Here is a 22,053-nt window from a genome sequence, read left to right as displayed (position 1 = left end):
GTTCAAATCCCAGCAACCACATGGTGGCTCACAACCATCCGTAATGGGATCCGATGCCTTCTGCTGGATGTCTGAATTCATATACATAAAATAAATAAATAATTTTTTTAAAAAAAAGGAAAGGAACATGATGGTGACGCTCACCTTTAGTCCCAGCACTTGGAAGGCAGAGGCAGACGGATCTCTGAGTTCCAAGTCAGGCTGGTCTACAGCGGGAGTTCTAAGACAGCCAGGGCTACACAGAGAAACCCTGTCAAAAGAAGAAGACGAAGACGAAGAAGAGGAGGAGGGGGAAGATGAAGAGGAGGAAAGAGAGGAGGAAGGGGAGGAAGAAGGAGAAAAAGAAGAGGAAGAAGAGGAAGAGGAAGAAGAAAAGGAAGGAGAGGAAGGAGGAGGAAGAGGAGGAGGAAGGAAAAAGAAAAGAAGAAGAGGAAGAAGAAAAGGAAAGAAGGACAGAGAGAGCCTTGCAGGAGACTCTGAGCACACAGGCTTTTGATCCTGAAGAGCTTGGCTTCAACAGATGTGCTGTCAAGTAAGTGGAAGCATGTGAAGAAGATGGAGCCTCCTTCCATCATCCCTATGTGGGCCTCCAGCAGAAGGTGTGGACCAACAGACCTGGACCTAAGCCATTCATGGAACGTGGAACTTACTCTGTCCCAGGATGGCTTTGAACTCAGAGATCTGCCTGTCTCTGTCTCCTGGGATTAAGGCATGTACCACTTTGCCTGGGCCTAAGCTTTTCATGGCCGCCGTGTCTCAAGATCCAGATCTGAAGCCTGTGTCCTCCAGCCTCAAGATTCGGATCACAGGCATGCCCTCCACTTCTGGATTGTGGCTCATTCCAGATATAGCCAAATTGACAACTAGGAGTGGCCATCAGGTAACCCAAGGTCACGAAATCCTACCTCTACCTCCTCTGTGGTAAGATGACCGGGCAACCACTTCCCAATTTGAGACAGATGTACAGGGGGGAATTTGACAATGGTCTGTGACACGCACAGTGAGGAATGGGGAAGGGAAGGAGGGAGGGAGTTCATGGGAAAAAACACAAGCCCTTGTCCGCCCTGCACCCATGTGCCAGGCCATGTATGGCTGAGGCTCACCACAGCCTGGAATCCATGCTCATACCCAGCATGCCTTACCCTGACCCCAACAGCCTAGCATACAGACAGTCATAGTGTTCTTCCCACTGGAACTACCTTCTCTCTGGGCTTGGGAAGGGTGTCCTTGGGGTCAGGGAGGCTGTGTGGGTAGATAACTTCACCAGGCCACACTGGTACAGCATGGGCCTTCACCTCAGGCCTTCTGAGAACACAAATCCTAATCTATTGTTCACTTAAAACCACTCCTCCCCAGCCACAGGGCTTTAATTTTTTATTTATATATTTATTAATTAATTATTTTATTTTATTTTATTAGAGATAAGGTCTCACCATGTAGTTCTGGCTGTCTTGAAATTCACTATTTAGTTCAGGCTGGCCTCAAACTCACAGATATCCACATGCATCTCTCCCCCAAATGCTGGGATTTAAGGCCTGCACCAAAACGGTCCTGCATCTGGCTGATTTTAAATTATATTTTATTTATTCACTAATTTAGAGTGTGTGTGTGTGTGTCTGTGTGTCTGTGTGTGTTTCTGTGTGTGTGTCAGAAAACAACCTTCAGGAGTTGACTCCTTCCTACTACGTGCGTCCCAGGGATAGAGCTCAGACTGTCAGGATTGGCTACAGGCACCTTTCCCTGCCCAGCAACTCACCAACACTTTTAATGTTTTATTTTATTTTATAGACAGATCTCATGTAGCCCAGGCTGGCCCAAAACTTCCAGTGTAGCTCTGGGGATAGCATACCCATTAGCCCCCCTGCCTTAGCCCGAATGAAACCCAAACCCCAGGGCTGCTCTGGGTAAAGGTGCCCTTGGGCCACGAACTCCCTTCTCCATTGTTAGCCACAGAGTGAAATGTCCTGCGTGCTCCTGATCTGCTCTTCACACTGGACTGTGAGACAGCACAAGTTTCGTGGGCTGGGGGCCGGGAAGATGGCTCTGTTTGTAAACACTTGCTGTGTCAACATGAGGACTAAAATTTGGATCTCCTGGACCCATGGGGAAAGGTAGCCGGGCCGACCTCTGGAGAGACAGAGACAGGAGAATCTGGTACAGGCTGATTGGTTGGACTCACTGAATCAGTGCGCTCTGGGCTCAGCAAGAGAGCCTGCCCCAGTGAAGAAGCAGAGAGTGATGGAGCAGAATCCAGATGTTAGCCTCTGGGCTCATGCATGCCTGTGTATATGCACTTGCACACATGTGTGCCAACAGACCTACAGAGACACATGTATACACACGCGCGCACACACACACACACACACACACCATACACCACCTTTGTTTTGTCTATTGGTTTTTTGGTTTTTGGTTTTGAGACAGAGTCTCACTATGTAGCTCTGGCTGTCCTGGAACTCACTATATAGACCAGGACGACCTCAAACTCACAGAAATCCACCTCTCTCTGCCTCTGGAGTGACTTTTGGGACAGGGCACTGGTTGGCCCTGACTTCTCTGTGTAGACCAGGCTGGCTTCAAACTGGAGATTAAAGATTAAAAGCATTCACAGCCACACCAAGATAAGCTTAAAAGAAAGAAGGAAAGAAAGGAAGGAAGGAAGGGAGGGAGGGAGAGAGGGAGGGAGGGAGGGAGGGAGGGAGGAAGGAAGGAAGGAAGGAAGGAAGGAAAGAAAGAAAGAAAGAAAGAAAGAAAGAAAGAAAGAAAGAAAGAAAGAAAGAAAGAAAGAAAGAAAGAAAGAAAGAAAGAAAAAAAGAAAGAAAGAAAGAACTTTAATTGGTGGTGGCTGGAGAGATGGCTCAGTGGTTAAGAGCACTGGTTGCTCTTCCAGAGGACCTGGGTTCAAGTCCCAGCACCCACATGGCAGCTCACAACTGTCCAGAACTCCAAGGCAAATGTGTGGAGGTCAAGGACAACTTTCAGGACTTAGTTCTTCCTTGCACCCTGTGGGTTTTGGGATGTCAACTCAGGTCATCAAGCGCCGGGCAAGCATCCTCACCCACTGAGCTATCTTGTTTCCTGCCCCTCCCCCCCAGACACACACCTTTTCAAGACAGGGTTTCATATGGCCTAGGCTAGCTTGAAACTCCTGTGTAGTCAAAGATAACTTTGACCTTCTGATCCTCCTGGCCCTACTATGGAGTTCTGGGATTGCGAGTGTGTACAGGTGAGATCCTCGGGGTGAACCTCGGGCCTTGATAGGCAAGTGCTCTCCCAAGTGAGCCACAACCCAGCGCCAGCCCTGGAAACTCACATCACACACAGGCCTCCCTCCTTGTTCAGGGACTGGTGGACCATTGGCCGAAACAGCCCACAAGGACTGTGGGAGCAGACAGCGAGCTGAGGGTTCGGAGTCCCTGTGAGTGTGTGCGGTGAATGATCACACCGGGACCGCTCCTCAGTAGGCCGATCAACTCCATTTAGGGTGACTGAAGGTTTATAAAGTTTTGAGGGACTGAGGGTGGGGTCATCCGGGGATGAGCACGGGGAAGCATTTCAGAAATTCCAGGACTGGCTAAATGGGTTTTGTCAGGAGAAAGGAAATTGATCCTATAAACTAACTGAGGCTACTTGACATTCCTCGGGTAGAGGCAAGTGTGGAGGCTCAGAATGCCCCAGACGAGCTCAGAGAAAGAGAAACTCTGCCAACCAACAAAGTGCCCCATTACACGCCAAGCCCCAGAAGGCTATCAAGCCAATAGCACACTTCCATCTTAATTAGCAGACTTCTCCCACGAGGGGTCCAACCTGCAGACGTTCCGCCACCAGTGGCTGGACCAAGGGTGTTCACCATCTGCTCACCTTTTGCAAGGGTTTGGGGCAGGTGGATTTGGGTTCTGATGTCAAACTAAAAACAGATCACCTCTAGGATCCCTTCCCCATCAGACTACAGCGACTAGAGGGTGCAGTCATGTCTGTGAGGCCGTTGCTTCAGCCCTGGTACCCGAGAGGTCGGCTGAGCTCCATCTTCCAGTCCTCTTATTGATTTGGGGACCGCCCTTCCTTGTATATTTTTGATATTTCTCTTTTCCGGGCATAGGTCCAGGTCTGTTCATTCAAGATGACAATGGGATCAGCTTGGATCAACTCCACACACTGAGGGATGGAGCAGGCTAGGGCTTTCTTTTCCCTATGGTGCTGAAGATGGAACTCAGCACCTCGGGCAGATTCTATACCCTCAAATCACTCCCTGGGCAATTCTAGGAAAAAGCCGGGTTTCCCCACTATCTATAGTTCCACATCCATTAGCAAAACCACCCAAAAAGTAAGGCAGGGTGTCTCTTAGAGAAAAGTACAGCCGGGCAGTGGTGGCGCACGCCTTTAATCCCAGCACTTGGGAGGCAGAGGCAGGCAGATTTCTGAGTTTGAGGCCAGCCTGGTCTACAGTGTGAGTTCCAGGACAGCCAGGGCTATACAGAGAAACCCTGTCTTGAAAAAGCAAAAAAAAAAAAAAAGAAAAAAACAAAACAAAAACAAAAAAAAGAAAAGTAAAGAACTTTCCTAGCATAATTAAATGCTCAGGTTCCATCCCCAACACAACCGCCGAAATTAAGAATGACTATCCTCGTGGTCTGTGTTGGGTGTGGCGGTTCTTGGTAGACCAGACCCCGGATAGGAGTCAAACCCCACAATCTGAGCCTTTACCTTATTCTAGAATATTGCTGGTGGGTGTGAAGGGCCCTGCCACACACATGCATTTGGGAATCCAAGCCTCTTCATCCAGTGACACACACACACACACACACACACCGTCTTTGTAGTTTTGGAGGCCTTTCCAAGAAAGGGTACATAGATGTTCACGCTCTAGACAGGCTCGGTAGACATCCGATTTCTGCTCACGTGGTCACACCTACACGGAGGGAGTCTTCCGTGACTCCAAACCCTTGCTTAGTCCTTGTTTCTGTAGCTTTGTTTGTTTGTTTGTTTGTTTGTTTGTTTATCAAGGTCTCCCCTCTCACCCGCCCACGGATGCCAGGGACGGAGCTCAGGCTGCGAAGCTTGGCAACAAGCTCCCTTATCCACTGAGCAGTCTCCATGGCCCTCAGCCGCTCTCCGGGTTTCCCGCTTCTGCAACAGGAGGCCGGATCTGCCCCCGGCTGTCTTTAAAATGTGATGTGTGCGTGCGTGCGTGTGCGCGTGCGCGTGTACACACTTGTGCGCATGCGTGTCCTCCCTGCCTTCACTTTCTGCTAGCACTCCAGTCTCCCCTGTCCCTTTATTTTCCATACATGGCCTTAGGTAGCACAGGTTATCCTCAAGCATGTTATGTAGCTCAAAATAACATTGGGGTTTTTTTTTATATTTAATTAAAAATAAACCAGGTTGGGGGAGGGAAGATGGGATAGGGGCTTTGTGGGAAGGATAAAACCTGGAAAGGGAGCCAGGCAGTGGCAGCACACCCCTTTAATTCCAGCACTTGCGAGGCAGCGGCAGGCAGATTTCTGAGTTGGAGGCTAGCCTGGTCTACAGAGTGAATTCCAGGACAGTCAGGGCTACACAAAGAAACCCTGTCTCAAGAAAAAAAAAAATTAAAAAAAGAAAATGTTATCATCTAAAATATAAAAATTAAAAAAATAATAATAAACCAGGCTGGCCTTGAACTCATGGAGATGCCTTTGCTTCCCAAGTGCTTTGGCCAAAGGTGTGCACCACCACAGCCAGGCTAAGGTTAAATTCTCATCCTCTTGATGCAGTGCTGGGGACAGTCCTCAGGACTTCATGCACGCTGAACAAGCCATCCACAACCCAGGCCCACAAAGCCCCCTGTACTGGTTAGTTCTGGTTGGTTTTGTGTGTCAACTTGACACACGCTGGAGTTATCACAGAGAGAGGAGCTTCAGTTGGGGAAGTGCCTCCATGAGATCCAGCTGTGGGGCATTTTCTCAATTAGTGATCAAGGAGGGAGGGTCCCTTGTGGGTGGGGCCATCCCTGGGCTGGTGTTCTTGGGTTCTATAAGAGAGCAGGCTGAGCAAGCCAGGGGAAGCAAGCCAGTAAGAAACATCCCTCCATGGCCTCTGCATCAGCTCCTGCTTCCTGACCTGCTTGAGTTCCAGTCCTGACTTCCTTTGGTGATCAACAGCTGTGTGGAAGTGTAAGCTGAATAAACCCTTTCCTCCCTCCCCAACTTGCTTCTTGGTCATGATGTTTTGCAGGAATAGAAACCCTGACTAAGACACCCCCCTTTCTAATGTCCCATGAAGTACCAAAGGTCCTTGCCTGCAACCTGAGCCCCTCTGGAGCCCCAGTGTGTCCCCAGCTTGGTTTCTCTTCTGAGCTCAGGTCTGGGTTCCATCGGATACAGCTCAGCTGAGGAAGTGTTTGTCTAACACACACTAAATCCTGAGTTCAATGCCCAGAACCACATAATTCAGGTTTGGTAGTAAACACCTAGAATCTCAACACTGGGATGCAGAGGCAGGAGGATGAGAAGTTGAGGGACATCCTTGGCTACATAGAAGTTTTAAAGCAAGGCTGGAGAGATGCCTCAGTGGTTAAGAGAACTGACTGCTCTCCCAGAGGTCCTGAGTTCAAATCCCAGCAACCACATAGTGGCTCACAACCATTTGTAATGGGATCTGATGCCCTCTTCTGATGTGTCTGAAGACAGTGACAGTGTGCTCATATACATGAAATAAATAAATATACATGAAATAAGTCTTTAACCTAAGTACTGACATTTTGTTTTCAGACTCTATTGTGATCATAAGGTGAAATCAAGTTCCAGTTCCCAGGCTACAGGGGCGCCGAGGACGTCCCAGATGGTTAGCCAACTGCCTCCTTGTTCTTTTTTTCCCCAAAAACATAATGATTATTCCTAATTATGAAAGATTAAGTGATTCTGATTGATGGAAAACTGTGACTGCAACTTGGGACAGATGTTTGTGGTTTTCGAGCTTAAAACCTCTGTACCATTCTGGCTCTGAGGTCAAGTTCAGCTCCCAGGTTTGTTCTGTAGCCCTGATCGATCAGCAGTGACCTGAGTAAAATAAAATTTTGCCAGCTGCTTAAATACTAAGATGAACATTGGAAGAGAGAAAGCTCCCAAGTCAGTGCTGTTGTCCCTGCCTGGTCAGTTTCCGTGCCTGATTCAAATAAAGATCTTGCTTTGCCGTGGACTCTTGTGTCTGCTTGAGTTGTTTTGGATTTTTCAGACCTTAACAAACCTTACAAATATTAAAAATCGGGACCAGTGAGATGGCTCAGCAGATAAAAGCACTTGCTGCCAAGCCTGAGAATCTGAGTCCCATGCCTGGAAGTCACATGGTAGAAGGAGAGATCAGACTCCAAAAGGTGATTCTCAGGCTGCTACACAGGATCCCCAAATAATTTTAAAAACAAATAAACAGCAAACTAAAGCTGAGAGCGGTAGCACATGACTTAAATCCTAGTACCTGAGAGGCAGAGGTCAGAACTTCCGGTTCATCCAGGGCTAGAAAGAAAGAAAGGAAGGAAGGAAGGAAGGAAGGAAGGAAGGAAGGAAGAAAGGAAGAAAGGAAGAAAGGAAGAAAGGAAGAAAGGAAGAAAGGAAGAAAGGAAGAAAGGAAGAAAGGAAGAAAGGAAGAAAGAAAGAGGAGAGGAGAGGGAAGGAGAGGAGAGGAGAGGAGAGGAGAGGAGTGAAAAGAAAAAAGAAAAGAAAAGAAAAGAAAAAAGAAAAGAAAAGAGAAGAGAAGAGAAGAGAAGAGAAGAGAAGAGAAGAGAAGAGAAGAGAAGAGAAGAGAAGAAAAGAAAAGAAAAGAAAAGAAAAGAAAAGAAAAGAAAAGAAAAGAAAAACTTTCTTATTCGTTTGTGGAAAAAACAGAAACAAATCAGCCTAGCAGAGTTTGAGGTCTTCTCAGGCAGTAAGACTATAGCGTTACGCTGATTGGCTGTAGTAGGGGGCGGACCGTCATTTTTTTCTCTGATTGGCTGTGTTCTCTCTCGGAAACCCAATCGTCGTGGAGCTGGGGGCGGGGCCAGACTCTAAGCGCCTTCCCTCCGCTTCCCGTGGGTCGGCCTGGAGAGCGGGGTTCCACGGTGAGTTCTGAGCCTTCACCTCCTCGGAGACCCTTGTGGTGAGGAAGAACCCCTGCCCCCGATCCACCTCCGGAAATGATGGGCTGAGGCGTGGTCCTCCCTCCCTGTGCGGCGGTGCCCCCTCTCTACGAACCCCTCCCCCTACAAGCAGTGCCACGGGGTAGACGTCTGCCCTGCCACCTCCCACTCAAGGTCTTGTTTGTGACTTGGGACCGCGATGGAGCACTGGCGACCTCCTCCCCCGGGTGAGGGAGGACGGAAGACTGGGGCGGACCTCCTCACTGGGTGGACCCTGTCCCCACAGGAGGATGACTCGGGAGGAGGCTGGGAGGCTGCCCCAAGTACTGGCCCGGGTCGGGGCCTCCCACGGTATCACCGACGTGACCTGCAAGCTCCGCTTCTATGACGACTGGGCTTCGGAGTATGACCAGGTGAAAGCACGTGGGCCCCGGGATTTGGGGACTCAGATTGTGTGTTTAAGAGCAAAGCGAGAATAGTACCCGTGCATCTCAGGGAAGCTGGGAACTGAAAAGAGACCTGGGAGGCGGTCTCCTTAGCGACCTGCCCCCTACTGACCTGCAAGCGCCCCCTCGAACTCCGGATTAGACCTTCCCTATTTGAGCAAAGAATAAACCACCTTAATTAATCCTGCAACCCAGACTGCAAGCCTGCAGGAGGCGCTATTGAGACATCACTCGGTATAGACAGACCAGCTAAGAGCTGTCACAGCCAGCTTGATCCCCACCAGTGTGGGATCTCTTGACAGTAAGACCCCTCAAACCTGGGTCTTCTGTTACTGGGGTCCCAGAAGGATCCAAACTCTAAACACACACCAGCTCACATGGGCAGATCTTGGGGACCCCACAAAGAGTCGTCCAAAGCCTGTGATGGGCTAAGTGCTATCTCCTCAGGATGTGGCTGCTTTGAAGTACCGAGCCCCGCGCCTTGCTGTGGATTGTCTCAGTCGAGCCCTTCGGGGCCCACCGCGTGATGCTCTGATCTTGGATGTGGCCTGTGGCACTGGCCTGGTAGCTGTGGAGGTAAGATGTGCCTTCCCTTAAGCACCCAGGACCTCCAACATGCTAGGCTCCATTAGGCCTCAGGCCCTGGATTGTGAATTCTAAGCAGGTGCTCTACCATGCACGCCCCCAGCCCCTCCCTGGGGGATTCTAGGCAGGGGTTCTACCACTGAGCCACGCCCCAGCCCCTCACTGGAGGATTCTAGGCAGATGCTCAACCACTCAGCCACGCCCCCAGCCCCTCCCTGGGGGATTCTAGGCAAGGGGGCTCTACCACTGAGCCACGCCCCCAGCCCCTCCCTGGGGGATTCTAGGTAGGGGCTCTACCACTGAGCCACGCCCCCAGCCCCTCCCTGGGGGATTCTAGACAGGGGCTCTACCACTGAGCCATGCCCCCAGCCCCTCCCTGGGGGATTCTAGGTAGGGGCTCTACCACTGAGCCACGCCCCAGCCCCTCCCTGGGGTGCCCTTTAATTTGCTATTTAGAGACTAGGTCTCAAGGCTGGCTTTGAAGTCACTTTATAACCGGCAAGCTTTGACCCTGAGATTCTCCAACCTCAGCCTCCACAGTAGCTAAGACAGGCAGGCCTAAGCCTCCACACCTAGCTCCCGACTGCTCAAATCCTCATCCTCTCCCTCAGGCACCTTGATCCAGCTGAGCCGAGGCAGGGGATGAGCCATGACTGATGGATGCCTTCTCTCCCAGCTGCAGGCTCGGGGCTTCCTCCAGGTGCAGGGGGTGGATGGAAGCCCAGAAATGCTGAAGCAGGCCGAGGCACGCGGCCTGTACCGCCACCTTAGCCTCTGTGCCCTGGGCCAGGAGCCGCTGCCCAACCCTGAAGGTACATTCCGTTCCGCTCCGCCCTCACCCACCGCCCCAAGAACAGCATCCTTACTGTCCAGCCGCCATCTTCACTCCAGGCCTGTGTGAGCTACTCCTACACGCTAGAGTCTGACGTCACCTCATCTCATGCACAAGGTTGGGGTCCTGCCATACCCCTGTGTAGAGGACTTCTTTTTCTGAGAGACGGTCTTCCTGTGTAGCTGTGGCTGTTCTAGAACTCGCTCTGCAGACCAGGCTGGCCTCAAACTCAGAGATCCTCCGCCTCTGCCTCCGCCTCCGCCTCCCAGGTGCAGGGATTAGAGGCGTGTGCCCCACCCGACTATGACCTGTTCTATTAGTCCCTCTTCTTATTGCTGTGGTAAAACACCAGACAGAACATAATCATGAGGCCCCACCCATCCCCAGGAAGCTACCTGCAGTTGCTGGGGCAGGAAGAGCGATTTTCTCCAGTGGTGTAGCCACTGGTAAGTTGTCCATGCCCCAGCCCCCTCTTCCCCCACCTCCAGCTCCTGCAGGCCACTCCCAGTTAAACTCAGCAGGTCACAAACAAAACAAGACCTGGAAAAATAGCAACAGGTGCCTGGTGATGGCAAGATGGCGGCGGTGCCTACCTTGAGAGGCAGAGACAAGTGTGTCTCTATGAGTTCGAGGCCATTGCGGACTACAGACACTACTACGGAGCTACTTCTAGGATAGCCAGGACTGCACAGAAAAACTCGGTCTTGAAAAAAAAAAGAAAGAAAGAAAGGAAATTAATTAATTAAATTAATTAGGGAATGTAGCAGCCGCTGGAGGAGGGTGCGGGGTAGAATAGGAAGTGAAAGGGACCACACCACATTCCCGCAGCATCCCAAGGGGGGGGTCGGAAAAATAGCTCCCTGGGGGAAAGCGCATGCTATTCTCACAGAGGACCTGAGTTCGGATCCTGCACCCGAATCAGGTGATTCACGATTCCCTGTAAGTCCAATGCCAGGGGGATGGGAGGCCTCTGGCCTCTGTGAGCACCTGTCCCGACACAGGGACACACGTGCATACACTGGGCGGCGGAGAGGGCCCAGGAGTTAAAATCTCCTACAGCTCCTACAGCTCTTACAGAGAGCTCAAGCTCCGATCTCACCACCCACACACATCAGGCAACCTCGAAAGAACCCACTGCCCCCCCCCTCTGGATTCCAGGGGCATTACAGGCATGCACACACACATACACACACACAATTAAAAATAAAGTGAGTTGTAGATAGCTCAGCAGTTAAGAATCACCTGGTCATTTTGCAGAGGACCTGGGTTCGCTTCCCAGCACCCACAGAACGGCCTCCAACTTCTGTCACTCCAGTTCTAAGGGATCTATCTGGCGCCCTCCTCTGGCCTCCTTGGGTATTGCATACAGGTGATCCGCAAACATACCTGCAGACAAAGCACCCATCCACATAAAAATAAATTAAAATCAATTAACTAAAAATAAAATCATTTAAAGGTGACTTACGGGACGAAGGGTCTATTTGGGTTCACAATCTGAAGGTGCAATCCATCCTGGTGGGGTCATCACGGCAGCGGGAGAATAAGGCAGCCAAAGTAGCAGGGGTAGCGGAGAGATAAATGCCGGTATTCAACTCTCTTCCTCCGTTGTCCTTAGCATCCCAGCCATGGGATGGTGCCAGCCACCGTGAGGGCAGGGCTTCCCTCCTAAATGAACTCAGTCGAGAAACTCCCTCACAGACAAGCCCAGAGATTTGTCTCCCAGATCCTGTCAAGTTAACAAACAATAGTAACCATTACACATCTCCACCCCGCCCCACACGCAGGGACCTTTGACGCGGTGATCATTGTGGGCGCCCTCAGTGAGGGGCAGGTGCCCTGCAGTGCCATACCTGAGCTCCTAAGAGTCACCAAGCCAGGTGAGTCACAAGCCAGCCAACCCCACCCCTCAGGCACCCTTTCCCCTCTCCACATCACTTAGGCGGAAGAAGGGTGGAGCATGGCAGAGGGGTCCCCACCCCAGACCAGTGCCCCAGTTTAGCGTCTCCCACTCCAGTGTTCCGCCCAGACTGGCACACACAGTAAGAGCAGACAGCTGCTCAGCCCACCTGTTAGCCGGGGGCAACCAGGAGCATCTCCACCCTTCTGCCCTTTGTCTCCGCTCATAATCAGATGGCGTCGTCTCTAGGATCCCTTCCCCATCAGACTACAGCGACTATAGGGTGCAGTCATGTCTGTGAGGCCGTTGCTTCAGCCCTGGTACCCGAGAGGTCGGCTGAGCTCCATCTTCCAGTCCTCTTATTGATTTGGGGACCGCCCTTCCTTGTATATTTTTGATATTTCTCTTTTCCGGGCATAGGTCCAGGTCTGTTCATTCAAGATGACAATGGGATCAGCTTGGATCAACTCCACACACCGAGGGATGGAGCAAGCTAGGGCTTTCTTTTCCTTATGGTGCTGAAGATGGAACTCAGCACCTCGGACAGATTCTATACCCTCAAATCACTCCCTGGGCAATTCTAGGAAAAAGCCCTACCCCTGAGCCACGCCCCCCCCAGCCCCTCCCTGGGGGATTCTTGGCAGGGGCTCTACCACTGAGCCACACCCCAGCCCCTCCCTGGGGGATTCTAGGTAAGGGCTCTACCACTGAGCCACACCCCCAGCCCCCCTGGGGGATTCTAGGCAGGGGGATCTACCACTGAGCCACGCCCCCAGCCCCTCACTGGGGGATTCTAGGCAGGGGCTCTACCACTGAGCCACGCCCCCGCCCTCCCTGGGGGATTCTAGGCAGGTGCTCTACCACTGAGCCACACCCCCAGCCCCCCCCCCCGGGGATTCTAGGCAGGGGGGATCTACCACTGAGCCACGCCCTCAGCCCCTCACTGGAGGATTTCAGAAAAGGTAGGGAAGATCGATACTCTCAGAATTAAGTTCCATTTTCAAGGGTTAGAGGCAGGGCGATTTCAGGAGATAAAGACACTTCCTCTTCCAAGCCCTACTCCTGGAGCTAAGCCTCGGCATGTCTGGACAGGATTCTGTTTCAGAGAGGCCAACAGAAGAAGCTAGGGCATCGATAGGGTCATCAGCTGTGGCATGGGTTGGGCTCAGAACCACCGGAAATGCCCGCTGCATGAACCTAAACAAAACAAAGTCTCCGGTTCCAGCCTGAGGGACCTCATCCCATCTGCCAGAAACCAGCTGTGCTGGGTACACTGCAGCTACTTGGACAAAGTCTGTCACACCCCCCGCCCCCGCCCACCCCCACCCTGCAGCCAGGGTTTCTTGGCCTGGCCAGGCTCTATCTTAGATTTTAGGCAAGGACTGTGGAGCCCTCCTTGGTCTTAAACTCAATGATCTACCTGCCTCCACCTCTGCCTCCGCCTCTGCCTCTGTCTCCGCCTCTGCCTCTCTGCCTCCTGAGTGCTGGAATTAAAATTCTGCTTTGGGTGGAGATATGGCTCAGATTTGCTGGTGAAATGAGACAATTCAAGCCAGATTAAGTTATATTAAATGCGGGTTTATTTGGCAGCTTCTCTAGTGGGGTAGTCATGGAAGGGAGAGAGAGAAGGGGTATGCATGCAGAGAAAGAGAAGAAAGGAGAGAGAGGAGAGCCAAATGTCTAGATTATATAGGGAAGAGCCTCTGGGGGAAGGTAACCCAGACTCCAGGGCGGAGTGCGGTTGGGGTCAGGGTATGCCAGGTAGGGACTAAGGGATCCCTGGAGGGCCAGGTCTGCTTTGGTTTGTAAAATATGCACCTCAGCCCCTTGGGGTCTGTAACCCAAACAAGGGTTAAGATCACTTGCTGCTCTTGAGGAGGACCCAGGTTCGATTCCCAGCACCCACATGGCAGCTCACAACTATGTGTGACTCGAATTCCAGGGGATCCTGTTGTGGATAGCACTGGGTTTGTATTTTGATGCTAATTCCACTTCTCAGAGGGGCTGCAGATGAGGAGTTGCCTTTTGAACCTTCTCCCCACCTTAACTTTTCAAATAAAGGCTTGAGCCAATGATTGGGCAGGAGGAAGTGGGAGGAGCTGAGAGTCTAGGGGAGGAGCTACCTAGAAACGGAGAGGAAGGAGCAACCTAGAAACGGAGAGGATCACAGGGAGAGAGGCTCATGGCCTGGAGAAACCGCAGGTTATATGGGATAATAAAGATGGAAATAGAGTAGTGTAGTGGGAGATCTGCCCAATCTAGGCTTGTAGCTTGTTTTGTTAACTGATTGAGTTGAGCTTTCTTTTACTGGGGAACTGGGTTGGAAACAAAGTAGCAACAGGATCCAAACCCCTTTCCTGCGCCAGGCATGCACAAGGTACACATTCACACAGGCAGGCAAATACTCGTGCACATAAAATAAAGACGCCTTGTGTCATCACGTAGCTTTTTTCACCCCAAAGAAATTGAGGTCAAGCTTGGTTCCTGACAGCCCTAACAAACTAGGCCCAGCTGCCCATCTCCAATTGATCAATTAAAATCAATTTGCCAGGTGGCACTCCCCCTTTAGTCCCCTGCTGGGAGCCCCCCTCCCCCGTGAGACTGTCTTGAGACTGTCAGGGAAATTCTAATTTGGGGGAAACCATTGTTTCAATATTCTGACAGCCCAAGGGAGGGGCACACGTGACTCTTTAGCATCTCTTTCTAGCTGTGCAGCCTGTGGTAGTCTGAAAACCAATGTATAACCCAGATTCACATCTGAGCTTCCTGAGGGGCAGAGATGGGTCACTGGTTAAGAGGACCTGGGTTTGATTCCCAGCACCCACACAGTAGCTCACAACCTTTTGTGACCCTAGTTCCAGGAGAGCCAACACCTTTACCTGTTCACGGCCCACACATGGTGCACAGACAGACACACAGGCAAGCAAAACTAAACGTAAGGTTTGTTTTGTTGTTGTTGTTTTGTTTTTGTTTTTGTTTTTCGAGACAGGGTTTCTCTGTGTAGCCCTGGCTGTCCTGGAACTCACTCTGTAGACCATGCTGGCCTTGAACTCAGAAATCCGCCTGCCTCTGCCTCCCAGAGTGCTGGGATTACAGGCGTGCGCCACCACTGCCCGGTTTAAACTTAAGATTGTTATTTTTTAATTTTATTTTGCACTTCCTGCCTACTCATGCTAAATGCTGGGATTCTGGGCTTGAACCACCATGCTTGGCTCTGCCTGGAACTTTGCACCCATGTATGCACTATGCACACACATGTCCTAACCATGAAGCAGAATTACCATTTCCCCCCATGCCTGCAAGAAACTTGGCACAGAGCAATGGAGGGTCTTACAAGGACCAACGTTTGTGCGCTTTCCTGCTGTTCCCTGAGAGCCAGATTTGTCTTTCGATGGGACTGAGTTACAGACAGCGTGGAGCTCCCTGCCCCCACCAGGGCGAAGAATTCCCGGAGTAAAGGGCATTTGGCTGTTCAGGGATTGCACAGGAACCTGCCCTAGTAATCTCGACTGCTAAGAAACCTTTGACTGAAGCAGCAGAATCTCAAAGACAGTCTGGCAATTTAGTAAGATCCTGTCTCAAAAGCAAAAATTAAAAAAAAAAGGGGGGGGGGTGGGGGGAGGGGCATATAGCTCAAGGGTAGAGTGCTCACTTAGGAACCTCCACGACAGCTAGGGGACAGAGCTCAATGGAAGAACACCTGCCTAGAATCCCCCAGGGAGGGGCTGGGGGCGTGGCTCAGTGGTAGAGCCCCTGCCTAGAATCCCCCAGGGAGGGCGGGGGGGGCGTGGCTCAGTGGTAGAGCCCCTGCCTAGAATCCCCCAGGGAGGGGCTGGGGGCGTGGCTCAGTGGTAGAGTCCCGGCCTAGAATCCCCCAGGGAGGGACTAGGAGTATTGTTTAACTGTAGTGTCTTTTTTAGCATGTTTGAGGCCCGTATTTTCATCTGCAGAGCTGTAAAAAGTTTTTTGTTTTTTTTTTTAAATGGAGACCATCAGGTTAAGGAAACTGAAGGGGATTCCTGGGGGAGGCCACTTTAGGTAGCAAGCCCTGTAAGTGGAAAGCTGGCCGGGAGCTGAAGACTTGAGTGCATTCATCCCCCTCCCCTGCCCCTCCCCCAACCCTCTCCAGGTGGACTCGTTTGTCTGACTACCCGGACCAACGCATCCAACCTTCCCTACAAGGAGGCGCTGGAAGCGACCTTCGACTCCCTGGAGCAGGCTGGAGCGTGGGAACGCCTGGTGACCCAGCCTGTGGACCGCTGGGAGCTAGCAACTTCAGAACAAGAGACAGGGATGGACACTCGTGCCAACGATGGCTTCATCTCTGGCATCGTCTACCTTTACCGAAAGCAGGAGACAGCACGGGGTGGGGGTGGGGCTCAGGATCCAACCCTTAGTTGACCACTGATCCTCTATGTCTGCTCTTAGCCCAATGTGTTTTCTTGGCCTTCCCTGCTCTGTCTGTAAAATGGGTCCATCTTCCCAGCTACGCCCATTAGGAGTCGTCTACTAGGGACTCCTCTAGTTTCTTTTGAGTCAGAATTCAAGGCCACAGGGCTGGAGCAATCATTAACAGTGCTTGTTCCTCAAAGCGTGAGAAACTGAACTGCGGTCTTCAGCATCCACATAAAAATCACGAGTTACCAGAGGCTGCAGAGAGGGCCCAGCGGTTAAGAGCACTGACTGCTCTCCCGAAGGTCCTGAGTTCAAATCCCAGCAACCACATGGTGGCTCACAACCATCTGTTATGGGATATGACACCCTCTTCTGGTGTGTTTGAAGACAGTTACAGTGTACTTACATATAATAAATAAATCTTTTTGTTTGTTTGGGTTTTTTTGTTGTTGTTTTTTCGAGACAGGGTTTCCCTGTGTAGCCCTGGCTATCCTGGAACTCACTTTGTAGACCAGGCTAGCCTTGAACTCAAAAATCCTCCTGCCTCTGCCTCACAAGCACTAGGATTAAAGGTGTGTGCCACCACCCAGCAAAATGAATAAATCTTTAAAAAAAAAAATCACGAGTTACAAGCCTGCCGGTGTATAAAACCACCATTGGGGTGGGGAGATGGGCGGATCCCTCTGCAGGTAACCAAACCAAAACAGGCAGCTTTTCCTGTCTTCAAGTAATAAGGCAGACAGCAGAGAGTGACAGAGGACACCCCGGTGCTTGCTCTAGTCTGCACATGCGCGGGTGAGCCTGTACACTCAGGTGCACAAGCCACACGCAGAGCAGATACAGAAAAAGTAAAAGGAAAGCAGTAAAGAGACCACTGTGCACTGTGACACGCCAAGCACCGTCCCAGCCCCATTTTGCGAAAGATGTTGAATCAGGTCCAGCAAGATGGCGCTGGAAGATAAAGCCACACTTACCACCAAGTCTGAGCAGGATCCTCTGGAGCCACGTGGTAAATGGAGAGAAATGACCACAAGTTGTCCCTTGCTATCTACATAGCGTGTGAGCTCGCACATACACACACACACAGATGCACATGAATGCATGTACTCATACATGCACACACATGAAGGCATGCACTCATGCACACACACATGAATGCATGCACATGCACACACACATACACCTGAACACATGCACTCATACACGCACACACATGAAGGCATACACGCATGCACACACATGAATGCGTGCACATGCATGCACACATACACATGAAGGCATGCACTCATACACACATACACATGAAGGCATGCACTAATGCACACACATGAATGCATGCACATGCACTCATACACGCACATACATGAAGGCATGCACTCATGCACACACACATGAATGCATGCACATGCACTCATACACGCACACACATGAAGGCATGCACTCATGCACACACATGAATGCATGCACATGCACTCATACACGCACACACATGAAGGCATGCACTCATGCACACACATGAATGAATGCACATGCACGCACACACATACACCTGAACACATGCACTCATACACGCACACACATGAAGGCATACACGCATGCACACACATGAATGCATGCACTCATACACACATACACATGAAGGCATGCACTCATGCACACACATGAATGCATGCACATGCACGTACACACATACACCTGAACACATGCACTCATACACGCACACACATGAATGCATGCACTCATACACACATACACATGAAGGCATGCACTAATGCACACACATGAATGCATGCACATGCACTCATACACGCACACACATGAAGGCATGCACTCATGCACACACACATGAATGCATGCACATGCACTCATACACGCACACACATGAAGGCATGCACTCATGCACACACATGAATGCATGCACATGCACTCATACACGCACACACATGAAGGCATGCACTCATGCACACACATGAATGCATGCACATGCACGCACACACACACACACATACACACGAGATAAGTAAATGAACTAAATAAGGGCGTCACTCATACACACACTAATTAAGAGCGATGGTGGTGCACACTTTTGCTCCTCCCAGCCCTCAGGAGGCAGGCAGATTTCTGAGTTCGAGGCCAGCCTGGTCTACAGAGTGAGTTCCAGGATAGCCAGGGCTACATGGAGAAACCCTGTCTTGGAAAGGAAAGGGAAGAGAGGGGAGGGAGAGGGAGGAGAGGGGAGGAGAGGAAAAGAAAAATGAAGAGAAAAGAAAAGCATTAAGGTATTGGTTTAACCAGTCATCACATGTTTTTTCAGCCTTTGGGTGGCAGGTGTAAGAATCATGAGTTCAAGGCCAGCCTGGGCTACCTTGTCTCAACAAAATAAAATAAAATATAAAATAAAATAAGGGGACTGAAGAGTTTGCTCAGTGTAAGATCCTTCATTGTGCTAAGCGCATGGTGACCCCTACAGCTTTAAAGCTCAGGGCAGAGGCAGGCAGATCTCTGTATTCAAGGCCAGGCATAAAGCTGGAAAGAGAGAAGGGTTCTAATCCCACCATGTTGTCCTGTGACCTCCACACACATGCTGTGGTGCTGGCACCCACATACATATGCACACACACATACATACACACAATAATTATGATAATAATTTTGAATGCTTTAGAAACGGCTCTTTGATTAAGAGCATTTCTCGATCTCCCAGAGAAAGCAGAGATCCCAGCACCCACATGGGAGTCTCGCAATTGCCTGTAACGCCAGCGCCAGGGCACCCGACACAACACCTCTGCTTCCTGGCAGCCACCTGCATTCACATCCATATACCACACATACACGCAGACATAATTAAAAAACAATAAACAAACCTCCCAGGCATTGGTGGTACACACACTTAATCCCAGCACTGGGGAGGCAGAGCAGAAGGCTCTCAGAGTTCCAGACCAGCCTGGTCTACAGAACACTAAATAAATAAATAAATAAATAGAAAAATAAATTGGGGTTGGAGAGATGGCTCAGCGGTAAGAGCACTGACTGCTCTTCCTTAGGTCATGAGTTCAAATCCCAGCAACCACGTGGTGGCTCACAACCATCCATAACAAGATCTGACGTCCTCTTCTGGTGTCTGAAGACAGCTACGGTGTACTTACATATAATAATAATAAAAAAAATCTTTAAAAAAAAGAAAGAAAAGTAAATTTAAAATCTAGGCAGGAAGATGGCAGAGCCTGTAAGGTTCTTACTATGTAAGTGTGGGTCCCAGGCACTCTGTTTTTAAGGTTTTTGGGGTGACACATTTGTAACCCCAGTGCTGGGGTTACACAGACAGACTAGCCAAATCTATGCGCTCTGGGTTCAATGAGGAACCCTGTCTCAAAAACCAAGGTGGAGAGTGACTGACAATACCTGATGTGTTAACATGTGCATATGTATAACACACCACACGCACACACCACACACATACACACACACACACACACACACACCACACACACATACATACATACCACACACCACACACACACACCACACACCACACACACACACCACACACACACACATACCACACACACCACACACCATACACACACACATACACACACCACATACCACACACACATACCACACACACCCCCCACACACACACACATACCATACAAACACACATACACACCACATACCACACACACATACCACCCACACCACATACCACACACACATACCACACACACTACACACACACCACACACACACATACACCACACACACCACACACACCACACACACACACACATACACCACACACATACACACACACCACATACCACACACACATACCACACACATCACACACACACACACACCACACACACACCACACACACACCACACACACACACACACACACACCACACATACACATACACCACACACACATACACACACCACACACTACACACACACACATACACACACACCACACACACACCACACATACACACACACACCACACATACACACACACACCACACACACACACACACACACACACACACACACACGCATACCACACACACACACACATACCACACACACATACACACATACCACACACCACACACACACCACACACCACACACCACACATACCACACACACATACACACACACCACACACACACCACACACACCACACACACACACACACACACACACACACACAGTGGGGCTGATGGAGAAAGAGACTGACTCAAGTGTGCCTCTGTAAAGGGAATTTCAGGTACTTAGGAGACAAACAGGCTGGAGAGATGGCTCAGAGGGCGACTTGGGTTCAGTCTTCGGGATTCACATGATAGAGGCGAGAACCGGCTCCAGCAAGTTGTACTCAGACCTCCACAAAACACATGTGCACACTTGCACAGCACCAATAGAAAATAAACATAAATACATTCTAAAGACTGAGAAATGGGGGTGATCTGATTCCTGGGAAAGGTGACCAGAGAAGCAGATTCAGAAAACTGTGGTGTAGCCTGATCTGAGATCTTAGCTTGGGGCCCCATGAAGTCAAAATAACATTTCCTGGACACTTGTGCAACAAAGAACCTGGCTTCAACCAGTCTCAGCCAGGCAAGGCTATATCGAAACCCACATAAAATGAAGCAAAGTAAACAACTGTCACCGTCCGACATCTGGTCCCAACCAGTCCCGTCCCCCGGCCCCCCATCAGAGATGTTATCTGTTGTTAGGATACCTGGGAGGTAGATTGGGCCTTTCTGAGTCACGTGGTAAGCTGGGGCAAGGAGAGAGGTAGATTAGGTTGGCCCAGACCTAGCACCCCAGCCTCCTGCGTAGCTGAGGCAGGAGGATAGGAAGCCCAAGGCCTGCCTGGGCTACAGAGTGAAATCCAGCCAGCCTGAACCATTCATCCACACTCTGTTTCAAAAAGTGAGACAAGATCTAGAGAGGCTAGAAAAATGACTTTGAGGTCAAGAGCACTGACTGCTCTTCCGGGCGACCCAGGTTCGAGTCCCAGCACCCACATGACCGCTCACAATGTTTTGCAATTCCATTTCCAGGGGACCTGACAAAACACCGATGCACGTAAAATAAAACTGAATAAATAAATAAAAATTTAACCATGCAGTGGTGACACACACCTTTAGTCCCAGCACTTGGGAGGCAGAGGCAGTTGGATTTCTGAGTTCAAGGCCAGCCTGGTCTACAGAGTGAGTTCCAGGACAGCCAGGGCTACACAGAGAAACTCTGTCTGGAAAAAACAAACAAACAAACAAATAAATACTTAGAAAGATCTAGAGATGTAGAGTACTTTAGGATCCCCCAGTGAGGGGCTAAAGGTATGTTTTAACAGTACTACGTACTGGGCGTGGTGGCGCACGCCTGTAATCCCAGCACTTGGGAGGCAGAGGCGGGCGGATTTCTGAGTTCAAGGCCAGCCTGGTCTACTGAGTGAGTTCCAGGACAGCCAGAGCTATACAGAGAAACCCTGTCTCAAAAACAAAACAAAACAAAACAGTACTACGGAAGCCCTGCCTAGCACAGGGAATAAAAATAGATTAACAATAGTAAAAGTTTAATTTTCTCCATCTTTTTTCACATTTATATATTTCTCCCGCGCCCCCAGGGTTTTTCAGTGTAGACAGCCATGTCTGTCCTAGACTGGCTTTGTAGATCAAGGCTGGCCTCGAACTCACAGAGACCCACCCACCTCTGCCTCCCCAGGACTGTGTCTAAAGGCATGCTCCACCAAACCTGGCTTATATTAGTGTGTGTGTGTGTGTGTGTGTGTGTGTG

General features: G+C 50.3%; 1 protein-coding gene across 2 annotated transcripts; it reads left to right on the top strand.

Moving 5' to 3' along the window:
• The first annotated feature begins 8,003 nt into the window (after positions 1-8,003).
• Mettl27 (methyltransferase like 27) lies at positions 8,004-16,683 on the top strand. Of its 2 annotated transcripts, none has more exons than XM_052168333.1 (6): positions 8,004-8,074; positions 8,379-8,505; positions 8,986-9,114; positions 9,800-9,935; positions 11,740-11,832; positions 15,982-16,683. In XM_052168333.1, exons 2-6 carry the CDS (start codon positions 8,383-8,385, stop codon positions 16,251-16,253), a joined length of 753 nt encoding a protein of 250 aa, XP_052024293.1. In that variant the 5' UTR covers positions 8,004-8,074; positions 8,379-8,382; the 3' UTR covers positions 16,254-16,683. The 2 variants fall into 2 exon arrangements, with proteins under 2 accessions (XP_052024293.1, XP_052024292.1); XM_052168332.1 differs by having other exon boundaries at positions 8,024-8,112.
• Positions 16,684-22,053: the final 5,370 nt, after the last annotated feature.

The sequence above is a fragment of the Apodemus sylvaticus genome, chromosome 22, assembly GCF_947179515.1.
Source record: "Apodemus sylvaticus chromosome 22, mApoSyl1.1, whole genome shotgun sequence".
Classification (NCBI taxonomy): Eukaryota; Metazoa; Chordata; class Mammalia; order Rodentia; family Muridae; genus Apodemus; species Apodemus sylvaticus.
This window is presented reverse-complemented; position numbering and strand designations above follow the sequence as displayed.